Raw genomic sequence first — 19,041 nt, 5'->3', positions numbered from 1 at the left:
GGACTTTTGTAATTTGCAAGGCGGAAACAGGCGAGGAGACATCTAAGTCGCGTGGGACGAGATCTGCTTTCGTAGGCGGGAAGAAGTCGCCTCGCCTCGTCTCGAGCTCGGAGACGACGAGGTTTAATCTTCCGTTCGAATCGCGAAACGCGATATTTAACACTAGAACCGAGCATTTAATACGATTAACACGCAATTCCTATAAAAATCGTAACAATAGATTATTTTCAGTTTCTTTACTTACTTTGAACTCTGTGGGCTCCAATATTGCACCAGTTCTAATATTAAATATTTTAATGAATTTTAAGGGAACTACCTTCAGATTATTAGATCCTAAATCTGAGACGATAATTAAAGGTCTAAATACTGTAACATTATTATATAATATTCAATGCTTCGAAGATATCAATAATTGCCAGACGAAAAAATCGGAACCAGTCATTCCGACTGTTACGGTAGTTCTAGTGTTAACTGTCAGCCGGAAGTGTTCCAAGGAATTATTTACTTACGAAAAACTGTAACATAGGTGACAAGCGGACACAAATTAGAAGTGGCACGACACTTAACGCGTAAATGACGTCCATAGACGTCCATAGAAAGAAAGGTGTTTTTGAAGCACTCACAAATGAGTGTCAACGTGTCAAAGTGTTAGTTATAAATATTACAACGGCGATAAAAATAATAAAATCGTGCCGTCTGCGACATTGGGCCCAGTAAGCGAAGGCGCCATGTCGCCCATGACACGACGTTGCTCCGTGAAGGGTTAACGATTGAAAGAATTCTGTTCCCGTTCCGGTTCTAGCCGTCTACTTTCGCTGGGACCGTATCGAATTGTAGGGTGTCGCCGACGGTATCGGCGATGCGACGCGGAGCGTGACGAAAACGGAAGAAATTGAACCGGCGTTCGGCGTTGTCGCGGCGGGAGGAGTCACGGCTGGCGAGTTTCCATTCGCGTTCTCGAAACGGGAACGAGCGGTCTTTCGGTCAAGTTCAGGGCTAACGAGATCCGATCCGGCCGGCGATCTTTTCCCGCCGGGGAAGGAAGGAAGAGGCCTCTTCCGCTCGCGGGAGCGACGTAAAACCCGAGGCTCGCCTCGATGACGAGCGGAACGCGGCTCCGTCGCCGCGCGTTTCCTTTTCCTTTCGTTTTTATTGCCTTTCGTGGACTCTTTCTCTTTCCTTCTGTACCGTTCTTTTTGCTACTATACCTACCTTTCCTTTTCGTTTCTTATTCGTTTCCTTTCACCGACTCTTTCTCTTCCCTCCCGCGCCGCCGAAGCAATGTACCGACAGTTACCGGGAACCTGACGCTCGTGACGTCATAGGGGCGGAGGCAGTCGCTCTGGGAAATCGAATTGCAGCCCGGAAACGACACTGGGCGCCCTCTGTCGCGCGACCGGATTGGTGGGCGTCAGCGCCGCGGCCAATCAGGAGGGTGACTCCGAATCTGACCACTCGGACGAGAGTGCCAGGATCGCTGCAACGGACGGTGTACTCCGAAATGGCGTGTAGATGAGGACTGTCCACGAACGGTGTCTTTTCACGTCTCCGACGAAGCGAACGGGCGATAAGGAAATGTCAATTGCGTTAATCTCACACGGAATTTGTTGAGACTGATTTGAATCGCGAGGCATTGGGGACCAGTGTTTTGTCATTATTGCATTTTCGAAGGTTTTCTCGGGGATATCGAATTCTACGACGATTAAACCCTTTGCACTCCAAGAGTTTTCTACCGAAAATACCCAACACTTTCCGATGGAATATAATTAACATTCCTTGAAATTGGCTTCACGAAAAATCGTATATAAATTGAAGAAAGGCTGTTTTATTTTAATATTTCACATATTAACCCTTTGCACTCGAGAGGTGACTCTCAGCCACCATTTGCTTCGACAAGCAAAACTATGAAGTTGAATATTTAGTACTTTAAATTAAACTTCGTACTATTATGTGAAATATTTAAGTAAAACATCTTCCTTTCTTAATTTATCTGTGAGTCATCATTAGATTAGGTTCAAACGTCGTCCGTATCTCGTCGGAAAATCTTGAATATTTCCAGTAAAAAAACCATTCGAGTGCAAAGTGTTAAAACCGTCCGAAGCGAGACATCCACGTGCTCCCGATCGCGAAAGAATTTCTGCCCGAAGGAAGTGATCGTCGTTTACCGTTCGGGCCGATCGGCGACGGCACGTGAACCCGCGCGAGCCACGCTGCCATCGGCATGCACGAGACAGAGATAATCCATTCGCGAATACGGCGAGTTAACGGCGAGCACCGCTACTCAGACAGGCCGTGTCCCATTAACGCGCGCGTCACGCACGTTTTAACGATAACGTTACGTCGCGGACGCGCGAACACGAAGCCCGCAGCGGCCGCGGGCTCGGAAGACGTTATCCGTCGCGCCGTTCGCGGGAACATCGGATCTTTCGGCGTTCGCCGGTTCGCCGTGTGCATCCTGGAATGCGGTTGTTCCACTCTGCACCGATGCCAACGCCTACGTTCTCCTACGAAGCGACGCGCGTACCGACGCTTATGATGTAAGAACCGCAGAGTGCGGTCGCCTGTGGACGAAACCCTAAAATCTGACTACCCGCGTAAGGAAAATTGAAGGTTGCCAATGTGTCGCTAAGTAGTTACTATACAGAATGATTTTCTTTTGAAAAATCAACGTTTCATGCGAATCAATTCCGTTTCTCTGTTTATATAACGTTGGAACCGAAACGCGAATATCCATTGTCATTGGAAAGACCTCGTAACGTCACCGTAACGTAACAAAAATATAATTAAGTTACCATATTTTGTCCAGATAATGAACGTCCAAAATGATTTTCATTTGAAAAATCATTTCATGCGAATCATTCCCGTTTCTCCATTTATATAACGTTGGAACCGAAACGCGGAATGTCCATTGTCATTGGAAAGACTTCGTAAAGTAACAAAAATGTAACTATTTTTAAGTAAGCATGTTTAGTCCAGATAACGGCCATTCGACCGCACTGTACTCAGCGTACGGGTAAGAAATACACGCGTACGTCGACGAGCGCCGATAGGTGGCCAACATTGTCAACCCAAGGAGGAATACCTTGGATCGGATGACTAAGGGTTTAGCAATTACAAAGCAGATAAAAGGTGTACTTGTTGTTTCGAAAATCTTCTGTTCCATCGGCTTTATCTGTCGTTGCGACATCCAGGAAGTTTACTTGAAGCGAACGCGACGCTTCGCCGTGCGCTTAACCCTTTGCACTCCGTAGGCGCCTCTCAGTGGCCAATTGATTTAACACAGCAAAACTATAGAGTTTGACATTTCATATTAAACTTTGTACAATGCATCGACGTGTGAAATATTCAAATAAAACAGCCTCTTTCTTCAATTTATGTACGATTTCTCGTTAAGTCAGTTCGAAAGAATGTCGTTGGTACTTCATTAACCCTTAGCAGTCCTATTTTACTGCAACCTCTAGCTGTTTTAACAATTTTTTCTACATTCATTTGTAGCATCATAATTGTACCATTTAAAGGTAACATTTCAACGACTCCCGAATATTCTTGAATAAATAAATAGAGCGTCGTATTAAGCTTTAATTGAACGAACTAACGTCGACGTGAACCTCAAAGTGAGAAACCAAGCGCACTTCGGACCGCGAAGGGTTAAAAAATCTTGAGTATCTCTAACGAGAAACTTCCGTAGTGCAAAGGGTTAATATTCGCGACGGTCGCTGGCGTTTAGTCGAATCGCGGCCGGCGTCACGGCAGAAGGCTGCTTCGAACCGGTCGCTTGGCGAACTCGTCCTCGATGTCGTGTAGATCCGGCGGATCCGCGAAGCCGCTGTCCTCGTAGCGGGTGCATCTCGACGCCGGCGAGCCATGGGGGTGCATGGGATGGACGCTGCGGAGATAAGCGATGAGAGCGGCCGCTGGAACTCTGTCAATTCGCGGGATCGCGCGTGTTACCTGGTGCATCTGGACGGAGTGTTGTCCAGCGGCTCGTCGTATCTGCGCGACAGCATCGTGAAGTCGCGGTGCGCCGCCACCATCTTCTGCAGCCGCGAGATGATCTCGTAGTCGGCCGTGCAGATCGGCTCGGACAACGATTTCGCCACGGACACGCGGAAGCTTTGCAACTGAAACGGGAAACCGTGTGAACCGATCGGGAGAAGCGATACAAGCGATTCTCGGCGGTGAACACAGAACACGCGTTCTTCGGAATTACGCCTACTTGAGACTCCCTTTTGGTGACTTCGGAGAGGCTCTGCTTGACCTGCGCGAGCTCGTCTCTGAGCAGCTGCAGGGAATGATCGTTTATGGACCTCTCCTGCTCGGCGGTCTCCGTCGCGCTCCTCATCTGTTCCTTCAGCATCGTCAACTTCCGGGTGCAACGGGTGCGCAACATCTCGCTCTCGACCAGACGCTTCTGCAGCTCCTCTATCTTCCGACTGCGCTCCAAAGCCGCTATCTGAGAAACATAGGAGACGATGAGTGCTCGATACTACTATCGAGCGAATAACGATCGGGCCGCGAACACGTTTCAAAACGGAATATTCCGCTGTGAAACATTAATTCCCGAGGGAGATTTTATCGAGGAGAATCAGATACGATACAGAAACATGATACGCGCCTTGTAATCAGCCGCTTCCGTTAATTGGGAGCCCAGCTCGCGACTTCTCACCTTCTCCTCCGAGAGCTGCGCCTGCAGACGGTCGATCTGCTTCGCCAGCTTTTTCGACCTTGAAAGTACGTAAGATTCTGCAGAGTCGAAGCTGTCGGAGCGCGAGCGACGAAGCTGAGGGTAAAGGGCAAAGGGGGCGCGTACCGAAGGTTCGCCTCGTCGCGTTCCGTTTGCAGCAACGATTTCATCCTGACGCTGTCCTCCTGAAGCGACAGTTTCCTGCGGAGGAGGTCCAGGTGGAGATCCCTGCGCTGCAACTGCTCACGGAGCGTCCTGACGCGGCGTTGCAGCTGATAGACCACCGACGTCTAAACGGAGAAGCAGAATGGAAACGAAAGAAAGGCGGCTGGCCGTGTTTCGTCGCTCCTACGCGTTCCTGTACGATTGCTTGTACGAGTCACGGCGTCAACGAACCACGCGTTTCCCCGGAACGCTGGCGAGTTCCGGAAAAGCTACTCTGACATTCGTGGCGCCGCACAGTGCGGCCGAACGGCCGTTCGCTGGACAAAACTCGATAATTTAACGGATACGAGTGATACGAGCAAAGCGCTTCGGACGAAGATTGCAAGGTATAGAGCTAGACGTACGGTGGTTACATTTTTGTTAGATTTTCGTTACATCACGGGGTTATTACGAAGTGTTTCCAATGCAATGGATGTTTCGCGCTTCGATTGCAGCGTTATACGAACAGAGAAACGGAACGGACAGAAAACTTCTATTTCTGCGATTGAAGTGATCTTCTATAGGGGCTGCTCAGCGACAGATCGTTAACCTTCAATTTTCGTTAGGCGAGTAGCCGAATTCCGTGGTTTTGTCCACAGGCGACCGCACTGCGCGCCGTAGGCTTACTTCTCTCGCGGAGGGGAACTCATGGAAGGACCGCTCGCGCTGGATCCTCGGTAAGGTGATGCAGTCGCGGTTAGAGTACTGCGGGAATGGAAGGCGCAGAATTCGCGAGAGAGGAACACAGAAGAAACGAGACGTTAGTAACGCCGCGCCGTTGAACGACGAATGGTATTTCAATGTCAGGTATTTTGCACCTTGTCCACCAGCTTATCGGTCTCCAGCCTGGCCAGCTGTTCCGCTCGGACCAGCAGCGACTCGGTGTGAAGATCGAGCCCCATTTCCTCGGATATCTCGTCCATCTGCATCGCTTTGCCGAGCCGATCCAGGAAAGTGACGAACTGAAAACGTTCGACTCGATGTTGGTCGGTTCGATCAACGGCTGCCGAAGGATCCCGATCGAGAGTAGCGTTCGAAACGTTACGCGATACCGAAACGTCCACGGCGGACGCGTAGCTGCGCAAACTGCACGCGGCTTATTCGACGCTCGGAATGCCGCGTGCGAGGAGAACGAGCACAGGGAACGTTAATTACAATTATACCGTCTGCTTATCCCTGTTCAAGGTGTCTTTCGACAACTCGCAACTGGACAACTCGGATTCCAACTTGCGGATTTTGCTCTCGAGGTGCGACCGCTCGTCCTCCATGCGTCGTATCTTCGAGACGGTGGTCTCGATCAGCTCGCTCTGCCGATTCGTCGATTCCGTCACCGTGTTCACTTTCTCCCGCAGGTTTTGAATGGTCTACGAGGAGAAAGGAGAGTCTCAGAATCAATCGGCGGAGCGTGTTCCGGTTCGTCCGGCCGTTTATCTCGCCGCGGTGCTTATACGGAACGCTATGAATAATTTTAAAGATCGGATACAAGCGCTTGATCCTTGTTCTCGGCTAGGATCTCCCTGACGCGGTCTTTGATCGCGTTCTCGTGGGACTCGACGAATCTGTTCGGCCCGCCGAGGAGGACCGCGAGCGTCTCGAGGATCCGCCGCGTGTCGTTCTGCGCGCGCTGCAGCTTCTCCTCCCGTTGCTTCGACTCGTCTGCGAACAGGGAAACAGGGAAATGGGGCCGAGTTTATTCCTGAACGGTTTCAAGCGGTGTTCCGTGACGATCGACCACCTCTCAACTGACAGATCAGCGCCTCTTGACTCGATATGTTCCCTGTCGCGTTCGTTATGCTCCTGTTCGCGTTCACGAGCTTGTCCCTCAGCTCGCTCAGCTCCCTTTCCGCGACTCTGTGCTGCATCTCCAGGCACTCTTTGTCCTGCGTGAAGCGACCGACAGCGGGGAGAAGCGTTAAACGGTTATCCGAGGACTCCGCGAGCTCCGTCCGGCGTCCGTTATCGGGCCGAGCGGCGCACACACCTGTTTCAGACGGTCCAGATCGATCAGATACGAGGACACTTGCCGCTGAAGTTGCTCCTTGTCCGCGACAGCTCGGTCCAACGCGTCCCGGCAGCCTCTGAGGTCCACCTGGACGCTGGCGAACTGCGCCTCCGCGTTCGCGCTCTTCGCGCGAAGACGGTTCGCCTCCTGGACCAGCTCCTCCGCCTTGTGGACCACGATCTCGGGGCTGGGGTGAACCGTCTCGCAGTATTCGACGTTCAACGCGTGCGCCAACTGCCGCGCGAAGTCCTTCAAATCCGAACAACGAAGCCTCGTTAGACAATCGCGGCGATACCGCAGCAGATCCCAGTGATCGATTTCAAACTGTCGAACGCTGCGAGAGTCGCTCGTCGCGAGCTCTTTCATTGAAACTTTCGCGATTAACAACGTTCGCCTAAAACCCGGCAAACCTGGAGACTCAAACGGGCTCGCTCCTTCTGCTGAATCTCCTCGGAGATGTTCTGCTCCAGCTGGCGAACCTTCTTCTCGCAGTCCCGAATCTTCTCCTCGCGATACTTCAAGTCCCGCTGCAGCCCCTGCGCCGTGATCTCGTTGCGGCCCTGGGCGGCGTACAGATTCCTCTCGCGTTCCTCCAGTTCCTGGCGCCGCAAACGACAAATGACGTTGCCTGAGTGGCCAACGGGGAAGGTTCGAGTGTTCAAAGATAAAAGATTCACGGCTCGGCAACCTGTATGCGTTTCTTCAGGCTGGAGACGATGGCGGTCTGCCTGGCGGCTTGCTCGCGCAGCTGATCGGCCTCCATCTGCATCTCCGCGATCCGCTGGTCTCGAGATCTCACCAGGCCCTTCATCTCTTGAAGCTGAACGACGCGACGGAACAACGGATCAATCAACGCTGCGGAGGAACAGTGTCGAGGGAGGAACGTGGAATTGGTTTACCTCGGACGTAAGACGATCGCGCTTGTACTCCAACGCTGCCAATTCGCTCCTCAATGTGGTCGTCAGGTCGTGGCTCATCGCGTCTTCGTGGGTGGTCTGAAACAAGAAGCGTCACGGTCTCGTGAGCACGTCTAGAGATTTCTGTTTTGGGGCAGAGAGAGGGGGGGAGGCGTCCAAGGGATTTCTGCCCTCGGTATAATTTCATTTGCACAAGAGCACAAACGATCGATAAAGGCTGCACCGCCTACGGGACGTCCCCTGTAATTACTCGCCTCTCCACGTACTGCGGGCTTCGGTAATTAAAACATCGTTAAGCTCCGTGTCGCGGCGGTCGAGATACGCCGTCGTCTCGACAGATCGAGCCGAGCTTGATACAAACCGATCGGTATCGCGACGTTCGAAGCCGGTTACGGTGAAAGATTGGATCGTTGCAACGCGATTAGATACGTCCAACGTCACACGGTTGGACCTCCCGTCGCGAATATCCTCGCTGTCCAAGGAACATCGAACCGCGAAGATGTGGCCGCGACTCTTGCGGAACCGTGCCAAACTAGTTCCGCTCGCGACGGAGAGCTACGTGACTCGATTTCATTACATCGGATACATAGAACACTTCCGAAGGACGGTTTGTAGTTCAGCGGTACCACTCGCGGTACCACGAACAACGGATCCGTTTATCTCTACGACGGTATCGTCTGGAAGGTAAGTTCGTGCTTAATCGCGCTACCGAATTTACGGCATTCCCGCACGAATTCCTCGATCGAAAAGGATTTATCGATTCGAACGTCGATCGATATCACTATCAGCGTATTCCTAGAATCGGTATCAATTGGAACTCGAAAAGTATTACAACAATGTACGCGATTCCTCGAAGCGCGGATAATGTTCGCTCCGATTTCTTTGTTGGACGAGATAAAGTGCAGATCGTTTGCACGATCGTGTACTCGGTACGCGTTTACATTGTAAGCGCAAACGGTAGTTGGGGATTTTACTCGTTTCGCGACGACAGAGGACAGTTTCGTCCGCGATAAAGCTGCGCGATCTGTGTCACCGTTCCGATAAAGTTCTATCAATCTTTTTCTGCAAACACCGATAACTTTCTCCGCGTTCATGAATAATACCGCGCGACGACGATCGACGGTCCGATTTCTGGCAATCGGTGGACGCTCTACGTATCTCGCTCGCGACGAGCGTAAGCCGCTGAAGCATTGGCGGTGGGACTCCCGCGTTTTCCGCGGCGGTAAACAGTGCTGTCCCAACAATGGTCGCGTTTCGCACGCGTACGCGCGGTGGAAAGTTGTGCGCTGCCGCATCGACGCTTGAATCCGTCGTCCCTAACACACGGGGAATCGTTGTCGGACGGTTGCGGCGGTACGTTGTCGAGGGAGCCACCGCCAACCGATGTAGGTGCGGGGCGACAGGTGAAATCGATTCCACGCAACGCTATGGCAACGAGGCGTTTGCTCCGCGCACGCGAGTCAATACCTTTTCGATTCACGAGAGTGGCTACGAAAGCACGTGCGATACACTCGGAACAAAAGGCGAACACCGATGCCCGCCGCGTAACGCGTGCAACTCTCGAGAACCGAGCGACCCGCTCGGAGCGGATGAAATGAAATCGAAGCCGATTGAAACCGACTGGACCGATACTATATTATTCTCCCCGTGATTGCTCGATTGCATCGCATCGGGTCGTGAAGCGAGTCGAGGAAAGAAGCGGTGCCAAAGGCGAGCTCGCGATTCGTTCCCCTCGAATCGCGAGGAAATCCTTTCGTGCATTGACAAGCGGGACGCGTGGCCGACGTATCTAGCGAAGCTTCGTGCGAGGTAACAACGAGGTGTGCTCGTCTGTGAGTCGAGTTCGCCGACGATGCAAGATGGTGCGACAAGCTGTGCTTCAATCCGCTTTACATAGGAGTCTCGGTTAACATTGTTTCCGCCGAAAGTGTCAGAGGCCACTGAAATTCCAACTGAAAATTCGATCGTGTTTCCTCGATTGGACGTTTTCTACGAGACAGTTTTATACTCGTTATCGGAGTGGGAAAGTCAATGCAGAATATAGGACTCGGAAAATAACTTTCAGTGGAAACTTCGGGTGTCCTTTGACACCTCCGGTGGAAACAGTGTTAAGAAGACCGGACGACACCTTTCGGGGCGACGATATACAGAGAGTCTCGAACACCCGGAGATCTTCCTCGGTCGTTTCGTTCGCTTGTTTCACCGGCGTCTCGGCCGCCTCTTCGTCGCTCGACATTTTCTTGACTCGAATGAACCGCGCCGGTTACCGACTCCTCCTCCTCTCTCCCTCTTCACGCGGGTTTGCTCCGTGGATTCGCCTCGTCTCGGAACTAGCGCAGCCCCTCGCACGACATATTCGCGCTTTCTGTGCAGAAGTACACCGGCCGATGCGACGTTCGGGAATGGAAAAGCGGCTCCAGCGAGGGCAGAGCGTCGACGCGCGGCACGCGTCGCTTCGCCGACCCCTTGCCGGTGAACCTGAAAATAATCGAAATGTATCGACCGATCGGACCAGCTCCTTCGCTCGCTCTTCCTTCGTTTTTCCTTGCAAGGCGCACACGTGCCGCGTTTCGATCGCGTGGACACCTGCAAAGTGTTGATAGACTTCCTCGAAGTATGGCGTCGCAGGTTTCGTACGAATATACTGTATACTACCTAACACTATTTTTACCGAAGAACAATAGTTACATTATTTTCCAAGTATAGTCTGTATTCTGAGTTGAGTTTTCCACTTTTCTAATAATGATTGTACAATTAAGTATAGGAACTGTCCAGAATTCCATTGAGGAATTGTCGTTTGATACCTACACCTCTGTAGGAGAATTTTTTACGCGGTCTCCGTGTCATCAATGTAATATCGCTTTCGAGACTGAGAGAATTGTCCACCGTGCGATTATGTTAGATTGGACTGTAATGTGCACAACTATCGCTGACAGAGAGAATTGCGCCGTAATGGCGTACCGTTCAAGATGATACGATAGACACTGTAGCGGCGTAGTTGAAAGGTTGATTTTCGGGATACGCTTGTCACGTGAAACCGAGAATATATTCTCGAATAGCGTTGAACGTTCTCGATGAATTTTTAGCGTGATAGTTTCCATTACTTCGATCTTTTATGAGAGCTGCGAGATTCGAAATCTTGGCAGTAACTACGATAACGATTGTAATGAAACTAATCGCTTCGAATAATAAACTTTCCAGTCACGAGCTATTTTTCCAATATTTCCCGTTAAACACGGTTTTTATAACAGCCGTAACGGTGTAGCCGTGAGATAGTGACATTTGAAACGCAGCGGCCGAGATAAGAGAGATAGTCGGGCCGAATTATTGCTTCTAAATACCTATATATAGCGACGCAACGTTTGACATTGCAATATAAGCAAAAAATAGGTAACCATGAGAGCCATAACATTCGCGCTTGCTATTGCAACCTCTGCAATGATTGCAATTAATTCTGTATTCTATGTGGCAGCGGAAGCTGCTCCTGAGGCCAATGCGGTGAGTTTTATACAGAATGCTGTTCGTGTCTCTTACGGAAATTTTCTTGAAATTATTTCAGATTGTTCGAAATTTTAATGAAACAACGTTATTTTTCAGGACGCCGATCCATTGAGTCAAGCGGCTTTAGCTTCCCTCGTTGGCGGCAAATAATGTTCGTAATGACGATTACGAGAATAAAATAAACTTGTTTCGATAAATTTATTACTGTATGTAAAGTATTGTTATCATTCGAACGTATGGTGAAATCTATGAAAATAAACATTCCTTTGAAAAAATAAAACTGTTCTCTTCTTCATTCGTTAGATAATAATCTGATAATTATGCTTTCTTTGGCAGCATCATTAAAACTATCATATCGGCGATTCTGTATTAGAAATTGCTGAAAATTCAATTCATAGTTCATTAAATGACCGTTCCGTCAAGACAGATGTCGCTAGTGCCTTAGAGCATTGTTGACCAGATCGATATTACAGAATAATTGACGTTAGTCCGCATTGAACGGATGTAAACGCACTAAATATTTAATACTACCAAACAGAATATCTAATTTCATGAATTGTTTGCAATACCTGTACAAGCAGCGGATAGACTAGGTTTATGATTTAACGTAAATTTACTTGTTACCATTTCTACATCGTTTGCAACTCTACCAGCAGAGGTCAAATAAATCGAAAATAGAAAAAACAAATTCTTTTGTTATTTTTCATGTGAATATAGGATCTTTCTCAATCATAGTCATGCATGTAAAGCAAATCTTTATGATTGTTAAAACTGGTACAGGCCTCAAAACCGGTAATGATGCTAACAGTAACGAGTAACAAAATAAGTTAATGTGTTAATGATGATTTTAATTTTTCTTATTTTACTAAGGAATTATATTACCATTTTTGTCACTTGCGACGTTACCAGCAGATATAGATAAAAAAGATGTCTCTTTTTTCTTACGATTGGTATTTCAGAGCACCGAGCTGAAAGTCCCATAAGACGTCGAGTCTATTCTGTCTGTCGTTTATGGTCACAGCACAGTGGAGTGTATCAAAATGGAGAGAGTGTTTATTCTTTTGTAACGCATGAAGTTGAATGTATAAAATATAGAATACTTCATTTATATTACAGAAGATAACGTAAAATGTTGTTTCGATTTTGTAACGTATGCTGTAACAATTTGAATTCCACATTCGTGACAACTTTAAGACGCTATGTAAATGATTTTGTCATCGTGTTTTCTGCCGCACATTTTTCAGGTTAACTTTCTATATGTATATATGTGTGTATATGAATTTTTCATGTAGGCAAGAGCTGCTGCTAAATCGCGTAAAAAGGAAAAAGCGTTACCGATTGAGTCAACGGAGACTCGGAACGAAGAATTGAAAGTAATAAGTTGTAAAAGAAAGGATTTCAATTTTTACAAGGGCACAACTTATCCAAAAAGAGGAGTCATACCTTTAGCATCAGACGGATGGTTGCATCGAAAATCAAGAGGAGATTATTTCTATATACTTCCATATGATAATGTACTTCATCTGTGCAATTATTGCTCACTAAGTGTACGATTTCTATGGAATCTGTAATTTTCATTTTCTTTATAGGAAAGCGAGAAAGACACAGACAAACGTTTGGAAAATAAGACATTTGATGATTTCAATTTAGATCCCTCTATATGTAGCCAATTTGAGAAGTTTGATATTAAAAAACCTTTAGAAGTTCAACAATTGGGAATACCAAAAATACTTAATCGTAATAATGCATTGTTGACAGCAGAAACAGGCTGTGGAAAAACATTAGCATATCTGTTGCCGTTGATGCATCGGATTTTGCAATGGAAACAAATTATTCAAAAACCTATGAATCAACCCTTTGCAATAATTCTGACTCCTACTAGAGAACTGGCAGTTCAAATTGCAGTTAGTATTAATAATCATAGTTAATATACATATTTATGTAATATGCTACACCAGTTCATCTATAAAAATATCTTTCAGATAGAATCGATCAAATGGTCTAAAGAGCTTGGTATTAAAGTAAGAATGATCACAGGTGGAAGAACAAAACGAAAAATCAGAAATCCTCAGATTGAATATGTAGATATTCTAGTTGGTAGCTTTGGTGTTATCAGTAAATTGTTCACAGTTGGCGTTTACAAACCTGATCTTGTAAGGTGTCTAATTTTAGATGAAGTGGATGCCTTGTGTCATTATACATTCGAAGATAAAGTGAAGCATTTTCTAAATAAATTCCCTGTACGCAAAAACGATCTTTACGGATATATGAAACTGTACGAAGAAGTAATATAACGTATCATTATTTATACAGATAGCACATCATCAACAACTGGGCGATGACGGATTCCCGAGTACGGTACAACTCGTTTTAGCTTCAGCTACAGTTCCTTCACGTTTGGCAAATATTCTGGCTGGTATCGTTGACGTAAGTGGCACGATATAAAGAATAATTTCCGTATGACAACGTTTTAATACACGATGATACGTAGGTGAACTCTTTGGAGCATGTGTCCACGAAAAAGTTACATAGAATACTGGTGAAACAAAAGTTTATAAGAATGGGACCAAGCGACAAACCCGCTGAACTTTTAAAGTATATCAAACCTAAGGTTGCAAAGAAGCACTCTGTAATTATATTCAGCAACACCAGTGCTACCTCTTACTGGCTTACATTGTTTTTGAAAGAATGTGGTATAGAAACTACAAATTTACACGGTGACATGCCTTTGTCTCAGAGAATAGGAAAATACGGAAGCTTTTTAAATAGGAAAACGTACGTGCTGTCAGCGACGAACGCAGGTTCCAGAGGTTTAGACACGGTGATGGTTAATCATATACTGAATTATGATTTCCCATTGGACACGGCCTCATATATTCACAGGTACGTGGTTAGGACAGTCCACGTAAACAATCCATATAAATCTCACGTTTAATTTAAAAAAAAATATGTTTGCTCAGGTGTGGTAGAACTGGTAGAGTAGGTACCATAGGTAATTGCATGGTAACAAATTTTATCAGCAAACCTGCGGAAGTGGCAATAGTTAAAACGCTCGAAAGGGCCGCGAGGAGATTGAAACCTATTCCCGTGTTCGACACTTTGCATCAAAAAGAAGATGAGGAAGAGATGATGACACCAGAGCCGCATTACCCTGAACGAATAGTTGAATCTTTGGACGATCCGAACGATATTCCATTCTAAAGCGCGTATGTTTTTCACTTGTTATAAATAAACGACATGTTCATAAGAATTCACCACCTCTCCGATCTTCGTTTGTTATTTCTCTTCTATCTTCATGGTCCGCTCGATACACGCGAACTTCCTCGGGCAAGAAAAGCGCGATGAAACCTTTGCAATGACCCTCTCGATAGGATCAAAGAATCGACCGAACGTCGTTGCCCTTGCATCAATTCGTTTCCACGAAAACTTCAAACTTTCCGCTCGCCAGTAACACGTTGACTGCCACGGTCACCGGTGACCGGAGCTTCCAAATTACAAGAACAATTACAATAAGAACATTGATATTGAATCAAATCCAGTAACAATCAGCTAGATAATCTTATAACATGAGTACTGTAATACTAAAACTTTAATAATCATTAAATTATTAATACTATTTTCCTCTATTATAAAGGAATAAATCTTACTATAACAAAACGCTCGAAATTCTCGTGGCAGTCAACCTGTTAACGCTGTAATGTTACTCTCTTCATTTCTAGCGGATCCCATGATTTCTTAAAAAAACAACAGCAAGAGCCTTAATCACATTTGCTTAAAATGATTCATGATTTTTTCCCAGTTATTGAAAAGATGCTTCTCTGAGAACTAGAGAAATTGATTTAGCAATACAGAAACCACAAATCAGTTGAAGTCTCGACGGTTGCACCGTTTAGTTTCCACAGAGGAATCTGAAAAAGACAGTTCGACTGCTCGGTAGTTCCAGCGTTAATCGGCTAGAGCTTCGAATTTCAAAGTTTTCGTCGGAGGAAGGAAATTACAACCCACACGTGAATTCCTATCCATCCGTCGATCCACCGTTCCATCATGTCCGGCGACACTCCCACACCGACACTCCCGCCTACGTAGAATATCTAGCAAATAGAATTACCGTAGGGCAGACCGCACGTCTAGACCAGTATATTAATCGCGACGCGTTTTAATGAAATTAAAGTCGTTTCCGCACACGGACATTCGTGCTTCCTCGATTAGGGTGTGCCCACACCTCGACTATACGCCCGTTGCTCCCCAGAGAATGCCGTCGTAGCTGTGAAATAATTTTCTCGTTCGTCTAACTTGTGTCCGAGCTCCAAATATTATTTCTATTCGTCTATTCGTGGCAAACGAAATACCCGAAGACAAGCGGAAGCAAATAAGGGACACCCCGTACTTCCTACGTCATAGTCACCCCAAATAAATATATTAACCCTTTGCACTCGAGAATATTTTTCGCAAGAAATGTACCTTAGTTTCTGGTGAAATATCAATGGTATTTTTTAGAATTTATGTAAAGAGATACCTTGCATAAATTAAGCGACGAAACTATTTTATTTCGATGCACGTGTTGGTAGACTGTAAAATAAGTTAATATTGAATTTTAAATTTTATAATTTCATTGGGTTGAATCTAATGGCGACTGGAAGGCGCCTCTCGAGTGCAAAGGGTTAACCCTTTGAACTCTGTAGGCTCCAATATTGCACCAGGAAAGATATTTTACTGAAATATTTCCCATAACGATACAAAGTTTAATTTAAAGTACTAAATATTTAACCCTTTGCCATTTGATTTGACGCATGAAAATGATAAAATTTAGAATTCAATATTAAATTTTTATATAACGCATCCACACATGGAACATCGAAATAATGGTTCTGTTACTTAATTTATGCAAGGTATTTCTTTATGTTAGTTGTAAAACATGTCATTGATATTTCATCAGAAAATAATGAACATTTGTCGAGAAAAATATTCTCGAGTGCAAAGGGTTAATTTCATAGTTTTGCTGTATCAAATCAAACGGTGACTCTCACTCACCATTTGATTTCACACAGCAAACTATAAAATTCGATATTTAATATTACACTCGGTATAACGCATCACTTTGAGAAACATTGAAATAAAACAGCTTTGTTCCTCAAACGTATGATTTTTCTTCGAATGAGTTCCACAAAATCTCGTTCTTATCCCATCGTGAAATATTAAAATATTTCCAGTGAAAAACTGCCGAGTGCAAAGGGTTAATATTCCTACCGAGAAAGATCCATCCATCCATCCAGTCCATCCGTCCGATTCGTATCGCTCCGATCGAAGCGACGAGTCCAAATAAACGCGCGTAAAGCGAATAAATTTGAGAATTTGCGGACGAGCCAGTCTCCTCGTGGTGACTCTCGCTGCGCCTATAGATCCCGAAGGCACGCGGCGGTCAGCCTGAATGGTGGGGAGTCTCGACGATCGGCCTACTAGAAGAGACCTCAGTAGAGTCGCGGCGCGCGATCCGTTAGCGTCGTTTCCTCGTATTCCGTCTCGAGTCCGTTCTGCGTCGACTTCACCGTACGATTTCTCCGTTGAACTGCGTCGTAGCGATGCGTCCGGGCTCCGTTTAGTTTCACAGTGTTCCAATTCTCAACACTTCCACACAAGATCGGTAACCAAACGATCCGAGGGTAAGAGCACACCGATCACAACCGATCGCGTTCGCGACACGCGACAAGTCCGGGTTGACGAACCCTCCGAAGCAGCGGGACACACTGGAAGACCGTCGAACGTTCCCACGGAAATGCACCGCAGTGTCGGATCGGTCGGATGAGAAAACTCGCGGCGCACGATATACGGTGGACAGTATAGCGAACGACAGTACCGAACGGTGGGCGCACGGTGCCACGAACGTTACGAGAAAACCGAGGGCAGTGACGCGTCGGCACGTTACGCCTCTAGCGGAAAAAAGATCGATCTCGAGGAAAAGATCCGCGGCGTGATCGGCACGGTCCACGAACTGCACTCGTTGCATCTTCTCTCTCTCTGTCTTTCTCTCTCTCTCCCCCTCTCTTCCTCTTTGTCTTTCTTCGAGCAAGGTGTACGAAGTTCGAAGAGAACACCGTGTCGCTTACTCCAACGTAAAGGCATGTTCTATGAAGTTGCCCGCGATCCGAGCCGCAACGGACCAGGAAACACGAGTGCATAGTATCCCGGTGATTCATCGATCGAGGCGTCGATCGTTCGTCGCTCGTCGTCCAGTGGAGTTGTCGCGAGCAAAGGGAACGGAGCGCGAGGGAATAGAGAGAGATCTCGTGTTCGTGCCAGTGTGACATAGACGTGTTTGATCCAGTGGTGGTGCTGCTGCTGGGCTGGTTTTGATTTATTCGCCGGCGACAGAGGGAAACCGGAAGCCGCTATATTGGAGAAGAAGCGGGAAAGCGGCGTGCCGCTGTTCTGTGTACCGCGGCAGAGGCGATCGTCGCAGCCGGAAAATGTAAGTCGCCGATTTGTTCGCCGAGGTTTACGATCGTTTGCCGATCATCCCCTTGTTTCTTCGGAGCGGTCGCGCTTTCTTATCGTTAACGAGACGCCTCGCGTTCGAGGGGGACGCCGATAGCTCAAGGTCAGCCTGCTATTCATTCAGAGCGCACATGTATAGACGCAACGTGTACGTGTACGTGGGCTCCTGTGTGGCTCGCGTTATATTACGGATTACGGATTATATCGTATTAATATGTAAATATAAATTATATGTGATACGTGGTATAACAGGCCTGGCCGATCCGAATGGTTTCATGGGTTTGATGACGCGTAACGTTACGGGCCACTTTAGATGCAACACTAGAGCTACCAGTCAAAATGACTGCTTTCCATTGTTTTGTTTCACAATTATTGATATCTTAACAGCATTGAATATTCGAAATGATCTTGGAAATAAATAGCTTTCACTTGAATACTATAATGAATGTCTGAAGAAATCGAGAATATATAGTTAGAATTTTTATAGGGATTACATATCAGTCGTGTTAAATCCTCGGTAGTTCTAGTGTTAAGAAATGTAGAAATGCAAAATGAACGAAACTTTATTACACTAGGATTCATTGTAATTCACTCGAAAGTCTTAGTTAATGAGATATTCGTTTATCCTCTCTTTCACTTTTCTGTAAATATTAATGACGCTAATCTTAGCTCCTTTTTGGTTGGTTAACAATGACATGCAAATGTTCATTTATTTAATATTATTCTTATACATGCAACGAGAAACGAAAGTTTCAATGGAAATGGAAAATCGCTCCATGTTGGCCAGGCCTGAGATATAAAACATAAGATACAACATAACCTATGTTATACATAACATAGAATATACTAAAAATATAGAATATAATAAACATAATACATAACAGAATATATAATAAAAATATAATAAAATACAATATAGTACCTAACGTAATTGTATCACGTTTTTCATGTTTATAAACGTTTTTTATACATATATATATAATAAAAAAGTGATATAATTACGTTAGGTACTATATTGTATTTTATTATATTTTTGTTATATATTCTGTTACGTATTATTATATTCTTATTATATAATACATAATATAATGGGTTATGCCATATCGTTATTACGTTTCGTCTGTGCCCTCGCATCGTACGGAGGACGCTCGCGTCCCTCCCCCTCCCCGCATGTTTGTACACACGAGTTTCCATGAATATATCCCCATGAACCGGTGCACACGTTCGAATCGTAGTTTCCG

The 19,041-nt window shown here is 46.2% G+C and overlaps 3 protein-coding genes across 12 annotated transcripts in view; 2 read left to right on the top strand and 1 right to left on the bottom strand.

Moving 5' to 3' along the window:
* Positions 1-1,263: 1,263 nt before the first annotated feature.
* LOC116432574 (coiled-coil domain-containing protein 170) lies at positions 1,264-17,220 on the bottom strand. 9 transcript variants are annotated; one of them, XM_076370465.1, is made up of 16 exons: positions 16,556-17,198; positions 9,936-10,285; positions 7,790-7,885; positions 7,579-7,710; positions 7,301-7,489; positions 6,870-7,139; positions 6,624-6,768; positions 6,372-6,544; positions 6,052-6,252; positions 5,707-5,850; positions 5,516-5,593; positions 4,811-4,974; positions 4,616-4,724; positions 4,217-4,453; positions 3,952-4,121; positions 1,297-3,886 (listed from the first exon to the last, which is right to left on the bottom strand). In XM_076370465.1, exons 2-16 carry the CDS (start codon positions 10,041-10,043, stop codon positions 3,745-3,747), a joined length of 2,358 nt encoding a protein of 785 aa, XP_076226580.1. In that variant the 5' UTR covers positions 10,044-10,285; positions 16,556-17,198; the 3' UTR covers positions 1,297-3,744. The 9 variants fall into 9 exon arrangements, with proteins under 9 accessions (XP_076226578.1, XP_076226579.1, XP_076226577.1 ...); XM_076370466.1 differs by lacking the exon at positions 16,556-17,198 and adding an exon at positions 10,616-10,633; XM_076370467.1 differs by lacking the exon at positions 9,936-10,285 and having other exon boundaries at positions 1,296-3,886; positions 16,556-17,203.
* Dbp21E2 (putative ATP-dependent RNA helicase Dbp21E2) lies at positions 12,305-14,565 on the top strand. The gene is made up of 7 exons (XM_031989660.2): positions 12,305-12,509; positions 12,601-12,822; positions 12,898-13,212; positions 13,291-13,548; positions 13,622-13,735; positions 13,800-14,191; positions 14,269-14,565. Exons 1-7 carry the CDS (start codon positions 12,438-12,440, stop codon positions 14,507-14,509), a joined length of 1,614 nt encoding a protein of 537 aa, XP_031845520.1. The 5' UTR covers positions 12,305-12,437; the 3' UTR covers positions 14,510-14,565.
* A 93-nt stretch (positions 17,221-17,313) lies between the features above and the next one.
* Positions 17,314-19,041, top strand: part of LOC116432573 (signal-induced proliferation-associated 1-like protein 2) — a 41,926-nt gene continuing 40,198 nt past the window's right edge. For both annotated transcript variants that reach the window (XM_031989651.2, XM_031989650.2), the window contains exon 1: positions 17,314-17,774. The gene's annotated coding sequence lies outside the window, so the exon portion shown is untranslated. The remainder of the gene's footprint in view (positions 17,775-19,041) is intronic.

Source organism: Nomia melanderi, chromosome 9 (assembly GCF_051020985.1).
Source record: "Nomia melanderi isolate GNS246 chromosome 9, iyNomMela1, whole genome shotgun sequence".
In the NCBI taxonomy this organism is placed as follows: Eukaryota; Metazoa; Arthropoda; class Insecta; order Hymenoptera; family Halictidae; genus Nomia; species Nomia melanderi.
This window is presented reverse-complemented; position numbering and strand designations above follow the sequence as displayed.

Bases quoted from the DNA above. Each gene is read 5' to 3' on its own strand.
- Dbp21E2 (XM_031989660.2), top strand. From the start codon at position 12,438: ATGTTGTTTCGATTTTGTAACGTATGCTGTAACAATTTGAATTCCACA. The intron at 12,823-12,897 runs GTACTTCATCTG...TTTTCTTTATAG, and splicing joins ATATACTTCCATATGATAAT to GAAAGCGAGAAAGACACAGA. The intron at 14,192-14,268 runs GTACGTGGTTAG...ATGTTTGCTCAG, and splicing joins ACGGCCTCATATATTCACAG to GTGTGGTAGAACTGGTAGAG.
- LOC116432574 (XM_076370462.1), bottom strand. From the start codon at position 16,586: ATGGACTGGATGGATGGATGGATCTTTCTCG. The intron at 7,490-7,578 runs GTTGCCGAGCCG...TTGCGGCGCCAG, and splicing joins GCCTGAAGAAACGCATACAG to GAACTGGAGGAACGCGAGAG. The intron at 5,594-5,706 runs GTGCAAAATACC...CCATTCCCGCAG, and splicing joins CCGATAAGCTGGTGGACAAG to TACTCTAACCGCGACTGCAT.